Source organism: Arachis hypogaea, chromosome 6 (assembly GCF_003086295.3).
Source record: "Arachis hypogaea cultivar Tifrunner chromosome 6, arahy.Tifrunner.gnm2.J5K5, whole genome shotgun sequence".
Taxonomy (NCBI): domain Eukaryota; kingdom Viridiplantae; phylum Streptophyta; class Magnoliopsida; order Fabales; family Fabaceae; genus Arachis; species Arachis hypogaea.
In genome coordinates this window covers 10,626,577-10,648,373 of record NC_092041.1, presented here as the reverse complement: position 1 = coordinate 10,648,373, position 21,797 = coordinate 10,626,577, and the positions used below count along the sequence as shown (strand labels likewise).

Genomic DNA, 21,797 nt, shown 5'->3' with positions numbered 1-21,797 from the left:
TTTTCTTTTTCTTTTTTTCTTTTTTCTTTATTTGTTTCATTTTCTCCTTTGTTTTCGCCATCTTTACAATTCCCTGAAACATTAGAAATGTTAGTCAACAGCATTTTGGTAAATAAAATACATCCAAGATATTTTGTTCACTTACCATATGTTCCTCCATTTCTGCCCTCATTCTTTCAGCCAACTGCTCTCTAGTCCAGTTGGTAATTCAGGGTTCTGGAGGTCTTTCTTCCCCCTTCTTGTCTTTATTTTTTGATAGATGAAAGTAAACTATCATTAGGGAAAACAGGAAGCTATCAATTATCTTTTTCTTTTTTAGATTGTAATCTGTTATTCCCTTGATGATAAAATTCATAATATGTGCTCCCCAGTTCTGCTCTGTTATTGTGTCCATCTTGAAAATTGGTGCCAGGTGCACAGAGGAGATTTTGTTTATTGTGGTTGGTAACATGAACGCCATCTGTATATAAAGGATGAAAATCCTCTTGAACATGAGGCGATCCTGTTTATTATCAACACTAATAGTAATCATTTCATCTGTCAGACTTTTTAGGGACTTCCCCTGGAATCTTCTAAAAATTTGTTTGTTGTCTTCAGAAAGATCCTTATAATTGATTTTCTGAGAAAGTAGATCTCCTACAAAAAGAAAAACAGCATTGTATGAAAAGCACTTGAAATACACCCAAACATCAATTCAAATACACCCTAATATGGCTCATATACACCTATATTTGTAACGAGTTACCTGACGCGTTGAGGCCAAGCGCATCCCCTATTGTTTTTTGTCTTACTTTGAACGAATCGTAGTCGGTTTCGAGTGTATTTTTCCCTAATTTGAAGGAGTTAGCCAACTCCTTTAATATTTTGTGATGCATCCTTAGCGGCGGGATGTGCATCAGGCCACCAAACCACAAATCCTTAACAATTGCTTTCTTCTCATCGCTCGTATTTCTGAATTTCTCACTCAACAGATGGGTTGCATACTTTAGGTATTTGGTTTGCTGTAAACAAAGAAAAATTAGAGTTAGATATATTTCTATTTTGAAAAACTGATTTGATCCAAGACATATATTTGTTCTTATATTTTTGCATCTTGGTTTTTGCCTTCCATTTTTACTGCAATGAAAAAGAGATGCTGTCAATATATAAAAAATACACCCATATATCAGTCAGATACACCCATAGATCAGGCACATACACCCAAACCGATTTCATAAGTATTTGATGAGATCAGTTCAAAATTACAATGTCAAGCAATATACACCCAAGAACAAGCAATATTAGAACAGTTGCAACAGTTCATTATATTACATTATATGAGTTCAGAAATATACACCCAACAAATTACGCCATATACACCCAACAATAAACCATATACACCCAACACATTACGCCATATACACCTAACAAACTACCCAACATACACACAAAAATCAGTTAGAAGAAGAACTAGAACAAGAAGAACAGTAAAATTTAGAACAATTTAGAAGAACAGTAACACCTAGAAGAAGTTAGAAGAACAATAAAACCTAGAACAAGATGAACGGTAAAAACTTAGATCAACAAGCAAACATATACACCCAACATATTTCGCCATATACACCCAACAATCAACCATATACACCCGTATAAATTACGCCATATACACCCAATAAATTAAGCAATATACAGCGAAAAATCAGTTACGAGAAGAACTAGAATAAGAAGAACAGTAAAACCTAGAGAAACTTACAAGAAGAGTAAAACCTAGAATAAGAAGAACAGTAAAAACAGTAATATGAGATTTAGAACAAGAAGATCATTAAAACCTAGAAGAACATAGAAGAACAGTAAAACCTAGTTCTTCGATTTCGAAATCAGAAACAGAAATGTGAAAAATCTACAAGATGAGTAAAATAGTAACGTACCTTGAATAATATTTCTTCGTTTTTTCTGGAGATTGTTGATGAAGAGTTCTATCTCTTATTGATGGTTTCTGCTAATCTTCGCGACGAGTTCGAACGTGACTTCAGTTTGGAATGTTGCTTGAAACTTGGCGATTTGTGTTTTCTTTGAAGGAGAAGAGGAAGAGTGAGCCATAATTAGCGCTTTTTGCGAAGCGTAACCGTTTGCGTGACGCGCGTGGGATTTACGCTCCATTCAAAGGGAGTGAGTGCGCGTGGATTAAACCTGAGCTGGACCAACTTGTAAGACTTATAAACCTTATTTGCTTGTATGTGTAGCAGGACCCAAAAGTTATGTAGCTATTTAATAAGAATAATAAAAATTATCTTTGTCCTTTTATAATTTTAAGGGTATTTTAATATATATAAAATATAATATTTTTAAAAATAAATGAAAAATAAACAATGCTAATCGAATAAATATATTCCATATATCATTTTTTCTATTCATCCATATATTTTTATTGTATCGAATATCGATACACATAAATTAGTCATTGTACCAAAATAAATACAAAAAATTAATGTGATGTATGTAAAGCCTGGTTGGGACATACAATTTGTAATCTTCATTCACATTATTAATACCGTTTAGAAATTTGATGAATTAATATGTATGATTATTTTGTAAATTTGCGGTATTATTTGATGTGTCTAATCTGCTATAAGTCTTTTGATTTCCACCAAAAACTTATATAATAATACTCTATATTTATTTAAAATTTTTTAATTAAGTCAACAAAATTTTATTTGGATCACGTGCCTCCCTCTCTATTAACGTCAACTTTTTTCGTTCTTCTATTTTAACGTAAAATTTTTCTTTCTCAATGTAAAGCTTTCGTGTTTTTCTTTATTTTGATTTCTACAACGTAAAACTTCGTATTCTTTTTCAATTTTGCATTGCATTTACCTTTTTCCTATTTTTCTTTGTTTTATTCTTCGATCTGCATTGCATTTATCTTCTTCATTTTTAGATTTTAGATTTTTTCTTCGATTTCAAATATAATAGCGTATCAAAACAATTAATGATGTTGCTTGATAAAGAACCTTGTGCAGACCCATATACATACAATACAGCAACACACAGCGGAATATAACTTAAGTAGATTAGTTACTAAGTTTGTTATTATTATTGCCAGTTGGAAGTGGTTGTTAGAATTGAACTAGCACTATATAAACTTGTTGCTGTAGCGATAGTAACTTGAGTTCTTTCACTGTAGATTGAGTTTATGCCAATTTCATTTCTTCTCTCAATTTCCTCTGTTCATGAACTCTCTCTCTCTCAGCTTCACTCACCCTTTAACATGGTGCGGTAAGCGTGGAAATGGAAGAGTGTTCTAAGGATTGAGATTGAAGAAGGGGCTTAATCATTCAAACTTGATAATCAAAGACACAAGTTCTGAATCGCTAGTTTGCGTGTAGTGATGGAACCAGCTCGTGGAATCGCACAATCAGAAGTACGATCACTATTGGAGATCCTCGATCCTTAGGGAATTTCAGTCTTTTTAATCAACTTTCTGCAATTCAAGCACACATAAACAAAAGCAACGGAGGACCAAGCCAAGATCCTACGAGTCCGTTTTACTTACATCCCTTCGAAAATCCAGGTATATCCTTAACTCATGAAATTCTGAATGGAAGGAACTATGGAGATTGGAGTAGAGCTATGAATCTTGCTCTGAAATCAAAGAACAAACTTAGGTTTATTGATGGTAGCTTAGATAAGCCAGAAAAGCGTGATCCCCTATTTGAGGCATGGGAACGATGTAATACATATGTAGTTGGGTGGATCAATCGTTCACTAGAATCTGACATTGCCAAAAGTGTGAGCTGGAACACCATAGCGCTGGATCTTTGGGAAGACCTAAAACATAGGTACTACCAAGGTGATCGCTTCTGAATCCCTGAGCTACAAGAAGAACTGTATGCAACTAAGCAGGGAGAAATGAGTGTGACCGTGTACTTCACAAAATTGAAGACGATGTGGGAAGATCTGGACAGCTTTGGAGCAATTCTTTCGTTCGAGTGTGGAAGAAATTGCAGTTGTGGACTGGGAGTCATAAGGGACTTTAGAACTAAAGATCAAGTTACTCGATTTCTTAGAGGATTGAATGAACAATATGCTGGGGTTAGGTCACATGCTTATGGATCCACTCCCAAATATCAACATTGTTTTCTCTCTTCTCACACATCAAGAGAGACAATTTCAAAGCTTCGATTTTGTCTCACAACCAAAATTGATAGCTCAGACAATCACTCAACCTACCACTCTCTTGAACATTGCAGAGGCCTTTCAAGGCAGAGGGAGAGGGATGGGCAGAGGAGGCAAAAATCCAGGCTTTGGAAAAGGACAGGAAGGCAGAGGCAAGATGCAATGCTCATATTGTGGCAAGATAGGACATGTTGTTGATACATGCTACAAAAAGCATGGATTGCCACCACATCTTAAGCAAAGATATAACATAGCATTCACCAACATAAGTGCAGCTAAATTTGACTCTGAGGGAAGCAATGAGAATTTCAAAAACCCTTATAGTGGACAGGATGGTGATGTAACAAGTCTTGATTTCACACCTGAACAAAAATCAGCCTTATTAGGACTTCTCAGCAAGGAAGCGCAGAAACCAAGTCATAGTGCTAATCCTCACAAAGAGCCTTTGCCAACACCTCATCCAGGTAAGTTGGTACATATTATGCATTTCACGTCAAATATTCTCGCATTAAATGTTTCAAATAAGAAATTTGCATCATGGGTAATGGACACGAGGGCAACTGACCATGTCTCTTATTCACTCAATGACTTTCATACATATCATGAGATAGCTCCAATCCTTGTAAAATTGCCTAATGGCGCATTAGCCATTAGCAAAATTGCTGGAACTATCATATTCACAAATGAACTTTACCTTGTTGATGTATTATACATCCCCTCTTTTAATTTCAAGCTGATTTTTGTTTCTAAGGCCACATCACTTTTGCATTGTCATATGAATTTTGATGACCAAAAATGTAAGATACAGGATACCAACTTGAAAAAAGTGATTGAAGTAGCTAGAGCTTGTGGGGGACTTTACACACTGAACAAAGAAGCAGTGAGGCCTAACTTTGCACAAACAGCAAGCGTTCTTGCCTTGCCAAAGTCAGAAATAAAAGGAATAAACCTTTGGCATTTTCAGTTAGGACATTTACCTTTTGAAAGACTCCATGTAATGAAATCTGTTTTTCCTTTTATAGATTGTAATACAAATATTGATCCATGTGATACATGCCATTTTTCAGAGCAAAAGAAATTGAGTTTTTCAAATAGCAATACTATTTTAGCAAGCATATTTGAACTTCTTCATATTGATATATGGGGCCTCTTGCAATTTCCTCAATTGCTGGCCACAAATACTTTCTAACAATAGTAGATGACAATTCCAGATTCACTCGGACTCATCTAATGAAAACCAAAGCTGAAGCTAGCACAATAGTAAAAAATTTTGTTCAATTTGCAAAAACTCAGTTCAGCAACCAAGTAAAGTACATTAGAACAGATAATGACCTGAAATATTCAATGAAAACTTACTATGCTGAAACAGAAATAATACACCAAACTTCTTGTGTTGAGACCCCTCAACAAAATGGAATTGTTGAGCGAAAGCATCAACATATTCTATCTGTCACAAGAAGTTTGTTCTTTCAATCTGGAATCCCAAAATATTTTTGGAATTTTGCTATCCTTCATGCAGTTTATGTCATAAATCGGTTCCAAACACTTTTCTAAACAATCAATCACCATTTCAAATCTTGCATAACACCACCCCTGATTTCTCAACCCTTAGAGTTTTCGGTTGCTTAGCTTATGCTAGCACCATCACCTCAAATAGATCAAAACTTGATTCGAGAGCTCGAAAATCAATATTTTTAGGATTTAGGGAGGGTGATAAAGGCTATGTACTCATGGATTTAAAAACTAGACAAATTTTTGTTTCAAGACATGTACATTTTTATGAAGATTACTTTCCCTTTTCTATTGAAACTAACTCCTTAACTACAACTGCATCTAATCAGCAACAATCCATGAGCATTGACCCTTTTTCATATGATATTTTTCAACCTCAAACACACTAAAGTCTAGCTAATCTTGAGTCACACCCAAAGGAGCATGATCTCACTGGTCAGTCTTCACATAATGACGTTTCTCTTAATACATACTCAATACCAATTGAGCATTCTCACAAATTACCACCACTTACTATCTCTAACACTAACACTAGTAATGAGATAAGTCCTACAGTACCTATTGCTGAGCAGAATATGCAAAGAAGGACCTCGAGAATAAGAAAACCTCCTTCTTATCTTCAAGACTTTCAGTGCTTAAATCTCACCACCAAGCCCGTCTGTTCCGTCAAATACCCACTATAAGTATCCTCTATCTAATTCTTTGTCATATGAGAAACTTTCTAAAAATCATAGAGCATTTTCGATTGCATTATCCACAAATACTGAGCCCAAGCACTATGAGGAGGCTATGTCTCAACCTTGTTGGAAAAACGCTATTAAATCTAAACTTGATTCACTTGATGAAAGCAAGACTTGGAAGATCACCTCTTTGTCACCTGGGAAGAAACCTATAGGATACAAGTGGGTCTTCAAGGTGAAATACAATCCTGATGGATCTGTAAAACGCCATAAGGCACATCTTGTTGCCAAGGGCTACACATAAGTCCCTGGCATTGATTACAGAGACACCTTTAGTCCAGTCCTAAAGCTCACAAGCCTTCGAATGGTACTTGGATTGGCAGCAGCAAAAAATTGGTACCTAAAGCAAATAGATGTGAACACTGTGTTCTTTCATGGAGATCTTGATGAATAGGTGTATATGGTTGCCCCACCAGGGCTGAATGTTGGCAAGGGACAAGTATGCAAGCTAGAAAAGTCACTTTATGGACTCAAGCAGACCAGTAAACAATGGAATAACAAGCTCAAATATGTTTTATTAGAGCTGGGGTACAAGCAGTGCCGTTCTGATTCACCAAACAATGTGAAAATGGTTTTTACTACAGTCTTAGTTTATGTGGACGATTTAGTACTGGCCGGAGATGACATTCTTGAGATCAACAAAATCAAAAGTGTGCTGGATTATCTGCTCAAAATAAAGGATATTGGGTACTTGAAATTCTTCCTCGGATTGGAAGTAGCACGTTCAGATAAAGGGATCGCGTTGTACCAAAGGAAGTATATTGTGGACATGCTTACTGAATATGGCTTTGCCGATTGCAAACCAATCTCCACACCTATGGATTATAGTGTGAAGTTGAGCAAGGATATTAGAATTCCTCTATCCGATTCAACTGAATATCAGAAGATAGTTGGTAAATTTTTATATTTGACCAACACACGATCAGACATTAGCTATGCTATTAGTCGGCTTAGCCAGTACTTAGACAAACTGACAAGCTTGCATCTACACGCCGCTCATCAAATCTTGCGATACTTGAAATCTGCACCTGCTCAGGGATTATTCTTTCCCACTTCTACTTATTTATGCATCACAGGCTTCTATGATTCTGACTGGGCAGCTTACCCAGACACACGACGTTCAACTTCTGCCTATTATTTTTCTCTTGGGTCTGTTTTGATCTCTTGGAAAAGTAAGAAGCAGAATATTGTTTCATGCAGCTCCTCTGAGGTTGAATATAGAGCCTTAGCTACAACCACCAAAGAAGCTATCTGGTTGGGATACTTGATGAAGGGTCTCGGAATGCCTCTAACTGAACCCATCAGCATCTTTTGTGATAGTCAATCAGCCATCCACATTGCATCCAACCCTTTTTTTCACGAAAGAACCAAGCATATTGAGGTGGATTGCCATGTGGTACGCGACAAGCTCATGGAGGGACTCATTCATTTGATGCCTATCTCGACCAAAGAACAAGTAGCTGACTTGTTGACAAAGCCGCTGTCCCCTGCTGTTTTCTCAATACTTCACCACAAGTTGGGACTGTTGGACATCTGCACTCCCAACTTGAGGGAGGGTGTTACTTGATAAAGAACCTTGTGCAGACCCATATACATACAATACGGCAACACACAGCGGAATATAACTTAAGTAGATTAGTTACTAAGTTTGTTATGATTATTGCCACCTGGAAGTGGTTAGTTAGAATTGAACTAGCACTATATAAATTTGTTGCCGTAACGAGAGTAACTTGAGTTCTTTCACTGTAGATTGAGTTTATGCCAATTTCATTTCTTCTCTTAATTTCCTCTATTCATGAACTATCTCTCTCAGCTTCACTCACCCTTTAACAAATGATTCAATTTCAAATCTGTTAAATGAGAGTGATTTAGATTATTCTTTTGAATCGAATCAAGCGGACGATGTTTGAATTATTCAATTTTGAATTGAATTGAATGGAATGCAATTGCTAAATCTAATTGTGTATGAACACAATTTTCTGTTCATTTGGTTTTGGTTTCGTTTTGATGGTATTTTTTAGTTCATTCTAGACGCATGTGTTCTGAATTTGAATTTATATAATGGACAATGTTCGGTTTATTAAGTATTATACAGTGATTTCGCTTTGATAATATTTTTGGTTCATTCTAGACGTAAGTGTTTCTGAATTTGAATTTATATAATGAACAAATGTTCAGTTCATTTGGTATTATACAATAGTTTCGCTTTAATAATATTTTTGGTTTATTTACAGTCTAGGTGTGTTGTCGATGAATAATTTATCCCAGTGGTTAGAATGACTCTCAAGACAAATTGAATGGAATGGAATGAAATCTAATACAATTGAATAAAGTGATAATAAATAACTTCATTCTTTTTTGCTAAAAAGAAAACTCAATCATCAACAAAACCATATTGAATTTATTTTTGGACCTAAATGAAATTACATTAAACTAAGAAATGAATTGAAATTACTTAAGAATTAAAAAATTTGGTCAATACTTATTAGCAGCATAAAGTGAACCTCAATTAACATACAAATGAATCAAAATAAACTAAGAAATGAATCGAAATTATTTTATGATAGTACCAGAGAAAATCTGAACCAATAAAGATGTTAGTAAAATGTTAGTATTGTTGGTGATGACGATAATAAAAGAGAAGAAGAAGAAGAAAAAGAAGTATGTGCGAATTTAAAAGGAGGAGGAGGAGAGAATAAGAAGAACTTACGTGTGCAAAGAAGAACAATTTTTATATTATAACGCGAAGAGTAACGTTGGGATTTTGAGTGCGTGTACATTCTCTTTAATTTTAATTAGGTAAATTCTACAGTGCAAAAATAAAATTTTTTTTACACATAAGGAAGTTAACGTGGCATGGATTCAAGAATAATACCTATCTTTTGTTATTATTGTTTTGTTCAGATTTAATAGACAAATACATAAAATTTAAATTTTATCTTTTTCAATTAAATACATTAATTCTAATGAACATTAATTATAAATATATTTTTGCTTTATTAGGTCAAGAAAAAATAATAATGTTTGGGCTATAATGAATTGTTATTAAAGGAACATATTTTATTGTGTTTATTTATCAATAAAATTAATTAACATTTATTAAATATTCTAAGTATGCGATAATAATATTAAATACTATAAAAAATAAATATTTAAAAAATAAACATTTAAATTCAAAATTTAATCTCTAAATTATTATGTATAACACTGAACTTTTTTTACATTTTGTATAAAAAAATAATAGGTGTTATTTTTATTTTGTGAGAATAACTTTAAAAAATTTTTGTTATTTGATTTATGAATGGCTGATTTCTGTATATAAAATTATTGTTGTATTATTCTCGATTACGTAGAAGTGATACGTTTTAATTTAACATGGATGTAATAACAAATCAAAGAGTCCTATTTTTATTTTAAAAAAAAATTAAAGTTCATCAATCGGAGGTCACACAAATCAAAGAATCGATTTTGTACAAGTAGTTCACAAAATTCGAAGGTCAGTTTTGTATTTTAAAAATTTTTAAAAATTAAAATTCATAAATTAAAAGATCAAATTTGTATAAGTTCACAAATTGGAGGGTCGATTTTGCGTTAATAAAAAAAAATTAAACTTCACAAATTGAAAGGTTAAATTTGTGATTTCCATATCAAAAAATACATCAAATTTCATACGTTATTGAAAAATACTATTATGAATTCAATATCAAAAATAAAAACTATTTATGAATTAGTTAAAAAAAAATTTTAATCCATGAATTATTTATTTTTACATTAATTTATAATATTTTGATTTGTAGTATGAATGATAATTTATTTAAAATAAAAAATATAACAACAAAGTTAAATTTAAAAAGATGAGAAAAAAAATTTAAAGAACAAAATTGGAGTCTAAACTCTGAAACATAACTAAAATTATTTGGTACGTATAAATATTTACTTATGTTCCATTTTTGCATATGAATATTTTTTCAAATTTTTAAATTTAATTTTGTTGTTATATTTGTAATTCTAAATAAATGATCATTTTTACTATAAATCAAAATATTATAAATTAATTTTAAAAAATAAATAACTCATGGACTAAAGAATTTTTTTTAACTAATTCATAAATCAAATGACAAATTTTTTTAAAGGTACTCTCACAAAATAAAAATAACACTTATTAATTTCTTATACAAAATATAAAAAAATAATATTATTGATAACTTTTTTAAAAGGTACTCTCACAAAATAAAAATAAGACTTGTTAATTTTTTTATATAAATTGTAAGAAAAATTTAGTATTATACACAATAATTTAGAAACTAAATTTTGAATTTGGATATTTATTTTTTCAATATTTATTTTTTTTAATATTTATCATTATTTATACATACTTAAATATTTAATAAAAATTAATTAATTTTTTTAATAAAGTAAACACAATACAATATATTTCTTTAATAGTAATTCATTTACGATCTAAACGTTTTTCTTTGGCTCAATACAATAAAAATATATTTGTCATTAAAGTTTTATTAGAATCAATATTTAATTGAAAAAGACAAAATATAAATTTTTATGCATTTGTCTTATCATATTTGAATAAAATAATAATAAAAAAAGATAGGTATTACTTCTAAACTTATGATAAAAAAAAAATTATTTTTACATTATAAAATTCATCTTTTAATTAATGAGAGTAATTTTTATTATATTAAATCTGCTTAATTAAATTTAGATAACAATAAAACTTAGACGTGTAACAGATCCAAAAACATATATACCACTAAATCACTAATTATTTACAATAGGCTAATTACTTCACAATAGTGGAACTTCTGAATGGAAATATGAGTAATTATCCATTGAAACCACAAAAGAAGAGTTAATAATTTAGTAATTTTGGGGTCCATATAAGGCATTCATGATTAGCTACCGTGGCTGCTGATGTGGCAATGTAGATTATGATAAGCACGTGCCCATGCATTCCATACACAAGCCTTATTTTGTAATTGGTTCATAATATAATAGCAACTACAAATACAATAAAATATAATACAAATTGTGATCATGACATCACAACCCCATTAACTATTAATTCTCCTGACGTCATCAATATCGATAATACATGTGATCTGATGAAACAAGAGAATATTGAAGGATTTAATCTATCAGTAAGCTATGACTAAAAAAAGAAAATATTTATATTATGTTTACATTATATAAATATTATATCCTTTGATGCTTCTCACATATTGACAAGATCTTCTCGCTTAGAACTTCTGTGTCTAATGTATGAGCCATTTCCATCTGAAACATTATTAATCAATTAATTAATTAATTAGTTAGAATAATATTGCAACCAATAATAGCAAAGTACCTGAAAATGCAGGTTGTAGAAGAGTCTTCCTCCAAAGGTGTCAAAGGAAGAAGCATTTAGCAGTTGAAGGGCATAGTGATTTTCTAAACACACCAAGATTTCAGATACTTGACACTTTTGGATTCCATAAGAAGAAATGATCTGAATACTAACTTCACTGTCACTGATCCTACTTGATGAAACCAGAAAGCCAGAAGAGTTCTGACGATGATGGCCTTTCTTGTTCATTGCTGCTGCTGCTGCTGCATCATCATTATTAATATCCCCTTGCCGAGAAATTCTCAACAAGAGCTCCTCCTTTTTCTTGATCAGTTCTTCCACCTGTTGTTGCAACTCAGGTATGTATTTCAACACTCTTGAAATTGTTGCTGGGATGCTCATCTTCTTCTGCAATAATAATAAATATCATATATAATAAGCTGGTTTAATTTGATGAGAAATGATTAATTTGAAAGAGTAACATACGGTTTGATCTGCAACAGGGAGGATTGACCGGAGAGAAGAGTACAAGGCATTGATCTTCTTGCGGCGGTGGCGCTCGCTTGCATTGTGATTAAATTTCTTGGCCATGGAAGAAGAGAGTAATGGATACTCTTCTGAGTTGAAGTATTCATGATGACTATGACTTAGTTCTTCTTCTTCTAACTCTAAGGGCCATTCCATGTTATTAGGGAACATACTTGTTGGAGAGGATAATGCAAGCATCATGGACATTTATTTGCTACAATTACGAATAATTACTCTTGCTTAGTTATATATATATGATTAAGTAATGAGTGGCGGTTAGTTGTACAATAATGAAAACAATTGGACTTTCATTATCTTTATTATTTTAAGAGGGCAGTTATTATCAAATATTTCAGTTTGCACTAAATAATTCAGCAAAGTATATATTATGTTTATAGAAGAAGATTATAAAATGAAATAGCATGTCTGCAGGAATGTGGTATCTGTGTGAGAGAGTGTGGATCAATACTTATAATTAAGACACACCACACGATCATATTTATATATTGAGGAGTGTTAGGACTAGCAAATTTTATTTGTGGTTATTAATTAGTTATTCTTGATGTTTTAAATGGTGTAAGATTATATTTAATAGCGTAAAATTATTTACTATTTTTTTATAGTTAAGTGTTTGACAGATTTTAATAAAAGTGTTATTTCCTAAATTTTCACTTATTTATTTATTTTTTAGAAAAGTATAGGTAACCAACAATATTGGTGAACAATAGATATATAGAATGTTTATTTCATTAGGTGTGCAGATAGTTATTCTAATATTAAAATTTAGGTAGGTAATTTAGAGGTGTAGTGTATTTTTATTTTATTGGTGGTTGTTCGGGCATGTTTGGGTGAGCTTTTAAGAAAAGATCTTTTTTCGAGTTATCTTTTTTTAAAAGATCTTATAGAAAAGTAAAAGTAATTTTATGTTTGGATATCTCATGTAAAAAGGTATTTTTATCTATCAATTATGTTTGGGTATAACAATATAAAAGTACTTTTTTGTTTATTTATTACATGAAAAAACATCTTTTTTTTAAGGAAAAAAGATCTTTTAAAAAAAGATGTAAATTACACCTTCTCAAAAAAGATCTTTTTTTTATTTTACTATTGCTTTTACTTTTACTACTAGAAATTTGCCAAACACGTTAAAAAATTAAAAAAGATCTTTTTTCATTGAAAAAAGATTTTTTTTTAACAAAATAATAGCGCCCAAACATACACTTCATATTGTTCAAAAAAAGTCATTAATTACCTAACATTACTCTTATTTTTTTTCATTTTGTATTTAAACACAAATTAACTTAGAGATTAATTAGTTACACCACATGAGTTAGTTACATGCACATGAGTAGGAGTGAAAATAGGCTAAGTCAAGCCAGACTTGTCTCTTAACAACCTGATATGTCATGTAATTAATTGGTTTGAGTCTGCCTTGCAATCTGCTATAGGTTCTTTATAAAGTGCTAAGCCTAACTTGTTATTCAACTTGGATTGGTCTAAAATCTGTTAAAAAAGTCTGATAATTCTTTTTTACAAAAATAAAAATATTATTTAAAAAAATTATTTTTTAATAAAAATATTTATATATAATATATCATATTTAATATTTATAAAAAATTTAATCTTTTAAAATATTTAAAATATATAAAAATATTTATAATTAAATATAATAAATTTAAAATTTTTTTTAATTTTGTTAATAATAAAAAATTATTTATATATTTAATTATATTTTAACGAGTCTGACAGGCTAATAAGACTAATTAATGAGTTGGTCTATTAATATATTAACACTTTGAGGAAGTATAGAAAATTAATGGAGTATCTGTATAATGCATATAATAGAGGTTTATAAATGTTTGATTCAGATGGTTATTCTAGATAATATGAGTATATTATGTATAAAAAATTAGTAATATTTTATCCTAAATGTTCATTTTCTTAACTCATATTAAGTCAAATAAATAGCTCATACATATTATACGAATATTCCGTTAACTTTCTAATGACATTCTAAAACTTTTAAATAAAAGAGTCTAAATTTATGCCTATTTAGTTAGAATGTCTAACTTTTTTTTTTTCACCCCTACACGAGTTAGTTACGCTTAGAACGGTAAATAAAAAACAGAGAATTCGTTACAATTGGAAGCATAATTTGTTTTATGAATTAGTTACTAACTGAGAAATCAATGGAACTGGACCATCTCATTGGTTCTTGATGAAGCAGTAGCATTATATTACATGGAAAAAAATAAACGACTAATTAAACCTAATCATTCTACGTGGCTGCTGATGTGGCGGTGCTAATTATAATTAGCGAGTGCCTGGTGCTTGTGGCTTGTGAGTTGTGATCAATCCTCGTTGTTTCGCTTTGAATAGCACGTGGCCAACCATGTCCTGCACAAGCCTTTACCCTTCAATGCTTTTGCTAATTATTAATTAATTAAGATAAATTATAAATATGATGATTATGCATGACTGCAAGTGATAACGGTATGTAGGGGTGGCAAGCAGGGGTCCATCCTGCCCCATTCCGCTTCGCTAGAAGTCTTTTTTTTGGCAGGCTAGCTCGTTCCGCCCTACTTAATAAAGCGGTCTCAAAATTCTAACTCGTCTCGCCTAATGGCGGGTTGGCGGGTCGGCGGACTAAATCTGTCAAATAACCTCTTTTTTTTTTTTACTTTTAACTATTAAATAATATATAGAGTAAACACCCAATCCGATCTTTGTCCATTTTCACGAAGGACAAAATAATCCCTGTCTAAAAAAAAGGGACACTTCGACCCTCAACCTTTTTATTTTGGGACAATACGATCCCTCTATTAAAAAAATTATTTAAATAATAATAAAAATTAGTTTTGTGGGAGTTTTATTTATATTTGTGGGGATTTTAAACCTTCACAAAATTATTTTCAATAATATAGCTAATTACTACCACTACTATCACTACTTTCTTCATCCTCATTATTATGGCTCTTACTTCTATTATTTTTATTGATTTATTATTATTATTATCTCCTCTATCGTCATCAATCACTAATACCAATATTATCAACGTTAAAGTTCTCTTTTTTCATTGATTTTTTTCTTTTAAAAAGTATTTGTACTACAATTACTATTTTTTTGTGGCATCACTTTTATTGATAGTTTTTCTTCACTTAACCACCATTGGTGAAGGAATTTTTCAAAAACAAACTTATTAATAGTTTGTGTAAGTTTAAAACCCCCTCACAAAATACAAATAAAACTCCCACAAAACCAATTTTATTATTATTTAAATAATTTTTTTAACAGATGGATCATATTGTCCCAAAATAAAAAAGTTGAGGATCGAAGTGTCCCTTTTTTTTGGACAGGAATTACTTTGGTCCTTCGTGAAAATGGACAAGGACCGGGTTTGGTGTTTACTCTAATATATATAAAGGCATAAAAAAATCTCTCCTATTTTTTTACTTTTAACTATTATAATTTCTAAAAGTATAAACAAGTTATAATTTTTATATTCACAAACATTAAAATCTTTGTAATTATAAATATCTAATAAATATAATTATAAACCAAGTTTTCATCCAAAACATAATTATAAATATTGTTCTCAAAGCAAAATAAACATAATCCAAAACATAATTATAAATATTGTCTCTAAAACAAAATAAATATAATCCAAAATACTCAATTTTCATCTTCATTCTCTTGTAAGTTGGGTTGGGAGAAGTTGGTTTTGGTAAAAAAATTGTAAAAATACTCTCTTGCTAAAAAAATTCTAAACCCGTCCCGCCCTGCCAAAGCCCGCGGTTTAAGCGGTGAGAATTAGGCGGGCTTTTACTATTTGGCGGTCCTAATTTTTCAGCCCAATTCACTTTTTTTGGCGGATTACACGAATCGACCCGACGAATTTAGGCATATTTGCCCCCTAACAATATGTGTATTAGTCATTAGGTATTTACATGACATAACTAGTATGAAATTATTTGCGTATCTATTTATTATAAGCTTTTGCATCGTAAAATTTTATCATTAATTTATATATATATATATATATATATATATATATATATATATAATATTTTGTATTTACTGATTAACAAAGTTTAATAAATAAATATTCTTTATAACATAAACTTTAAGAAAGTTATTCATATATAGTTTACTGTTGTCAAAAAATTGATATTGTTATGGCTGCTATTCCTGTAACAAATTTACATTCTATGTTATTGTGCTTACACAATTTTATAATTATTATGAACATTTTATAATAATGACCATTTAAGAGGTAACATGATGAGTTTTAAGAAAATTATGGCTTCTTTTGTTTTGTTTTGTTTTTTTTTTTTTTTTGGTTTTCGGTAACATGTAGCAGCAATTCTAAAACCGTCATTTAATTTTAAATATAGAATTTGTCATTTTAATTCGATGAAAACGACGATTATAAAAATTATTTTAAATAATAAAAATTATTATTTTAATATGGCTAATAATTTAATATGAATTTTCAAATTCTTATTTTATACCATTCTAAAATGTTATTTTATCAATGTAAAAATAACGCTTTTAGCTATTTTTTAAATATAGTCAATAATCATCATCTTAAATGTAGTCATTGTAACGATTTAAAAAAAATATTCATAATATTTAAAATGACGACCATTATTTTTAGAAATAATGAAAGTTAAAATTATCATAATTATGAAAAACTCTTGTTTTGATTAAAAAAAAAAAAGAAAAAAGATTGCACTAACCGTAAACATATACGAAAGAAAATTATTATCGTAAGATTTGTTAACGAGAGTGACAGCTAAAAATTATTAAATAATTTAAGCCGATGAAAAAAATATAACATTAATAGTTATATTTCTATCAGTAAAAACAAAATTATAATTATTTTTATTTATATTTTTTTAACCAAAGTACAAATTTGACGGTGACAGAATTCCATGTCCCTTCCCTTTATCGGATGGACCTGATTTTTCTGTGAAAATTTGATGAGATTGTTTCTGAAAACTGTTTATACCCGCCGAATTCTGAAACCCTCCAAAGTTTTTATTAAGTACATTATTGGCGAATTTGGGTCTCAAATGGCTTCTCCCACTACTTAAGACCTTGAATGTATTGTTCAACAACAGAATCAAAATCAGAGTCAACAAAGCCATGGTGCGTCTTGTCATCATCTTCATCTTCATTTCAATATACTCAAGAACTAACGAAACTTAATTGAGAATTTGAGACAAAAATAACTGTACGTTTTAGAAATGAAAAGATATATAGAAGAAATGATATGTGCATGGTGAATAGAACGACTCCCTCTTATAGCACAGTGATGGTATTAAATTATTGTAGGACTAATATTCATACTCTCAATTTAATGTCCATTCTTTTTTATTCTTTTGACTGTCAATTAATGTTCATTCTTCGTTCTTTATCTATACTAGAGTATTCTATGATAAATGAAATATTTAATATTATAAATACTGTATAAATTTGAAATTTAAATATTAAAAATAATTAAATTAAATTTAGTCTAGTATCATTTTTTAAACTCTCGTTTCGCTTTGAATAGCACGTGGCAAACCTTGGATATTGATTCTCCCCACGTCAAGAACCAATTAGTTTCTATTTGGATTGGAAACTGGAGAGTAGAAAACTATAAAATGAAATTCCGATGCCGGGACTTGAACCCGGGTCTCTCGGGTGAGAGCCGAGTATCCTAACCACCTAGACTACAACGGATTTGATGCTTAGTTTCGTTCTCAATTTTATTAACATCTATCATTATTATTATTATTATTATTATTAGAGCTTCATCACTGTTCTGCAAAATCTACTGATAAGATATAAGAGCAGTTACCAAGATATTGATGAATTATTATTGTTGATTATGCCGCTTGATACCAGCCCTTATCCAGTTATCTATCTTCTTTAAGTTTAATTGAAAAATGCATTCCTTTAACCTTACTCACCTCATTAAATGTTAAAATATCAAAATATTTTATAGCATCAACAAAATTATTTATGTTGTTTCTTGCACTGATATTATGTTTCCATCCATCTCTCTAAATATTATATCTGACGTAATGATTTACTATTTTAATTATTTGTATTTGTTTTCAAATTAAGTTTTTTCACAAATCAAATATTTCATTTTTATTTTTCTAGGAGTGCTGTAAAGTTGATATTACTGTTTTCACACATCGAATTGATATTGTTATTGCTGCTAGCTAGCTTCTGTAACAAATTTTACGTTCTATGTTATTGTGCTTACAAATTACATTTTTTATTTTAGGAATCTACTTAATATACTAAAACTGGGTTTTTCCCCAGCTAATAAGGGTGACGTGTCACTCTCTCGTGAGTCCATTTTCCCTCCAAAACGAATAAAATTTTTTATCTATTCTAAATTATTTATTATAATTATATTATTATATTATATTTAATATTTAATGAATAATATATAATTATACTAATTTAAGAACATATCTTCATTATAATTATATCAAATCAATATTTAATGCACTATTAAACTACTTATCAATTATAATGCGTAATTATTGTACATAATAACAAATTGCCTTAATAGTAATTAATTTACATATTTATTTTTGTTTTACTAAAGTCTATAAATAGTGTTTTTCTGTCGTACATACATCTAAATTTGAGAGTCAGCTCATAATTTTATATTTAGTATTTTTTTACTACTTCATAGAATAAGAATGTATTCTTCATTTTTTATTGAAGTTGATCCTTTTAAGGTACAATTTATAATTTTTTATAATATTTTTCATATACTCATTCAATTATATTATTCTTTTAATAATTTATTAATTGTTGTTACTCTAAGTTGTTCTTATCGTCTAATATTCCAGTTCAATTGTCTTTTACCACAATCGTTTACAATGCATCACATCTATAAAATATCTCATCGAGTTGTCTTCACTGATTCGGATTCCAACAACATGGATGTAAGCGTTCAAAGAAGGGGCAATAATCTCTACTTTACCGAATGATTGTTAGATCTACTCACCTATTATGACCAACCTAATGGAATGTGGTTAAAGGAGGATGAGTAAATTATTATAATTTTAATTATTCGATTAAAATTGTAATATCAGCTGTGATATTTTAATTATTAATGCATTATTAAACTACTTATCAATAATTTTAATTATCTAACATTTGTAATTTATTTTTATAATTAAAATAATTAAAATTAAGTAGATCGTTATTAAACTACTTATCAATAATTTTAATTATCTAACATTTATAATTTACTCATCCTCCTTTTTTATCAAATTATTATAATTGTTCGGTTGCATAATTTCTCATTAGATTCACCATCCTAAATTGGTCAATTTGGTTCAAATTTCAGATTTTGTTTTCCTTTTTGTTTTTTTTTAATTGCTCTTATTGCAGCAAGTGTCCTCAGATCTTTATTGTGAGCTGCAAAATGAATGTCCCAAACTCTCAATACTTTTGTCATCCTTTTCGTTGTATTTTTAACTCTGTTGATGTACTATTAATTTTAAATTTGTACGAATTTTAAATGTTGATACTTACGATATTATTTCAGTTGGTTGTCGTTACGGAATGACTTTATACTATACATGACTAAAGACTAGAATAGATTCAATATTGTTTAAGTAATTTTGGTTTTAATATTAGTATTTGATTAAATTATAATTAGAGAATTTTAATTTATTGCCTCAATTTATATATTATGATTATTTTTCGTGGATGTACTATTTTTAAATAATTTAATAATTAATAGAATAAAGTGGTGTCAAGTATATTATTTAAGTTTATTTTTATTCTTTATTTCTTTATTGGTATTTTCATTATATTTGACAAAAAAAACTCTACCTAAATATATAGTTTTCGTTGTCCTAAGCACAATTTAGTTGCCAATAAAAATTGATTTTATCTATAAAAAATAATGAAACATGTATCTTTTGATATTATATTAATATAGTAAGTAGACATTATGATATAATAATATCTTTAATTGCATTATAATTGTCTCATAAATAATATATGATTATATTATTTTAGAAAATTTTTTTATTATAATTATATCAAATCAATATTTAATTATGATAAAATATGTTAATTATAATTATATCATAAAATTATAATAATTACAATAGTTATGTTATATATTTTAATCATTTATATAAGTAAATAAATTAGAAAACAATCAAATCAAATCATGACAGTAAATAAATAATATAGAATATTATTATATATTTAATTGTATTATAATTAGCTCATGAATAATGTATAATTATATTATTTTAGAAAAATATTTTTATTATAATTATATCAAATTAATATTTAATATATTATTTAAATCTAACTTTTATATAACAATAATATTATATATATTTATATATCACTTTTTTAAACTCATTCTTACAAATATATATTGGCATATAATTAATATAGATAACATATATACTTAATAAATATCTTTATTAAATTAATTATAACGATTAATACAAGATAATCTCATAAGTATAACCTAATTATAGCAAGAATTTTCATAAAAATAATTGACTACTAATTTGAATATAATTGATATAGTTAAATTGATACAACCTATAAGATTGAGAATATGTAGCAATTATAGCAATTATTATATCAATTATAATAATCATTCAAGTGACTTCATATACAGTCATTTTTGAATTATAATTGTCACATAATTACTGTTGAATATTATTTAATTTTAGATGTTTTATAAGTAATATTCATTATCACATGAATTATCATCATTATTCAATAATAATAATAATAATTTCGAATTTATATAATTGATAAAATTCTAATTCTCATTCGTATGTAATAACTTTATTAGTATGTATTCACAATTTTAGTCAATATATAATAATAATAATAATAATAATAATAATAATAATAATATTATATGGACATCAAATTAATTAGTTAATAAATTGAATTTAGCTTATGGAGTTTTATTTTCTACTCAAATTTTTAATCATTAGTGATTTTATTTTTTATATTTACAGTAAATTTTGACTATAAAAAGAAAAAAATTAGTATTGATTGTTTCCTATTTTATTTATTTACAATCATAATTAAATTTGATGTAATTAAAGTAAGTCTCTATAATTATAATAATATAAAACTGCTTCATATATAACAATAATATTATACATATTTATATATCTCCACTTTTATATCTTTTTTCGAAATTTTGACATATAATTAATATAGATAAAATATAATATTAAACTGCTTTGTTATACATATATATATGAAGTTATAAAATAACCCGTATAATTTATACGTATAGTATAATACGTATGTCAAAAAAAGATTTCATATTTTTTGTTAACCACTATTTTATTATATGAAATTGATTGAAATTATATAATTTTTTTCTATTAGTAGCATTATATATATATATATATATATATATATATATATATATATATATATATATATATATATATATATATATATAATGAAAGTGAGATATCGATTCCTCGTGAATCTATTTTTCCGCC

The 21,797-nt window shown here is 28.7% G+C and overlaps 1 protein-coding gene, 1 long non-coding RNA gene and 1 other non-coding gene across 3 annotated transcripts; 1 reads left to right on the top strand and 2 right to left on the bottom strand.

Moving 5' to 3' along the window:
* Positions 1-11,351: 11,351 nt before the first annotated feature.
* On the bottom strand, positions 11,352-12,483 carry LOC112695966 (transcription factor ORG2). The gene is made up of 3 exons (XM_025748516.3): positions 12,235-12,483; positions 11,770-12,156; positions 11,352-11,699 (listed from the first exon to the last, which is right to left on the bottom strand). Exons 1-3 carry the CDS (start codon positions 12,481-12,483, stop codon positions 11,619-11,621), a joined length of 717 nt encoding a protein of 238 aa, XP_025604301.1. The 3' UTR covers positions 11,352-11,618.
* Positions 11,912-12,624, top strand: LOC140173413 (uncharacterized). The gene is made up of 2 exons (XR_011862155.1): positions 11,912-12,107; positions 12,252-12,624. It is a non-coding gene; the product is annotated as an uncharacterized lncRNA (long non-coding RNA).
* Positions 12,625-17,930: 5,306 nt separating this feature from the next.
* Positions 17,931-18,003, bottom strand: TRNAE-CUC (transfer RNA glutamic acid (anticodon CUC)). The gene has a single exon. It is a non-coding gene; the product is annotated as a tRNA-Glu (tRNA).
* Positions 18,004-21,797: the final 3,794 nt, after the last annotated feature.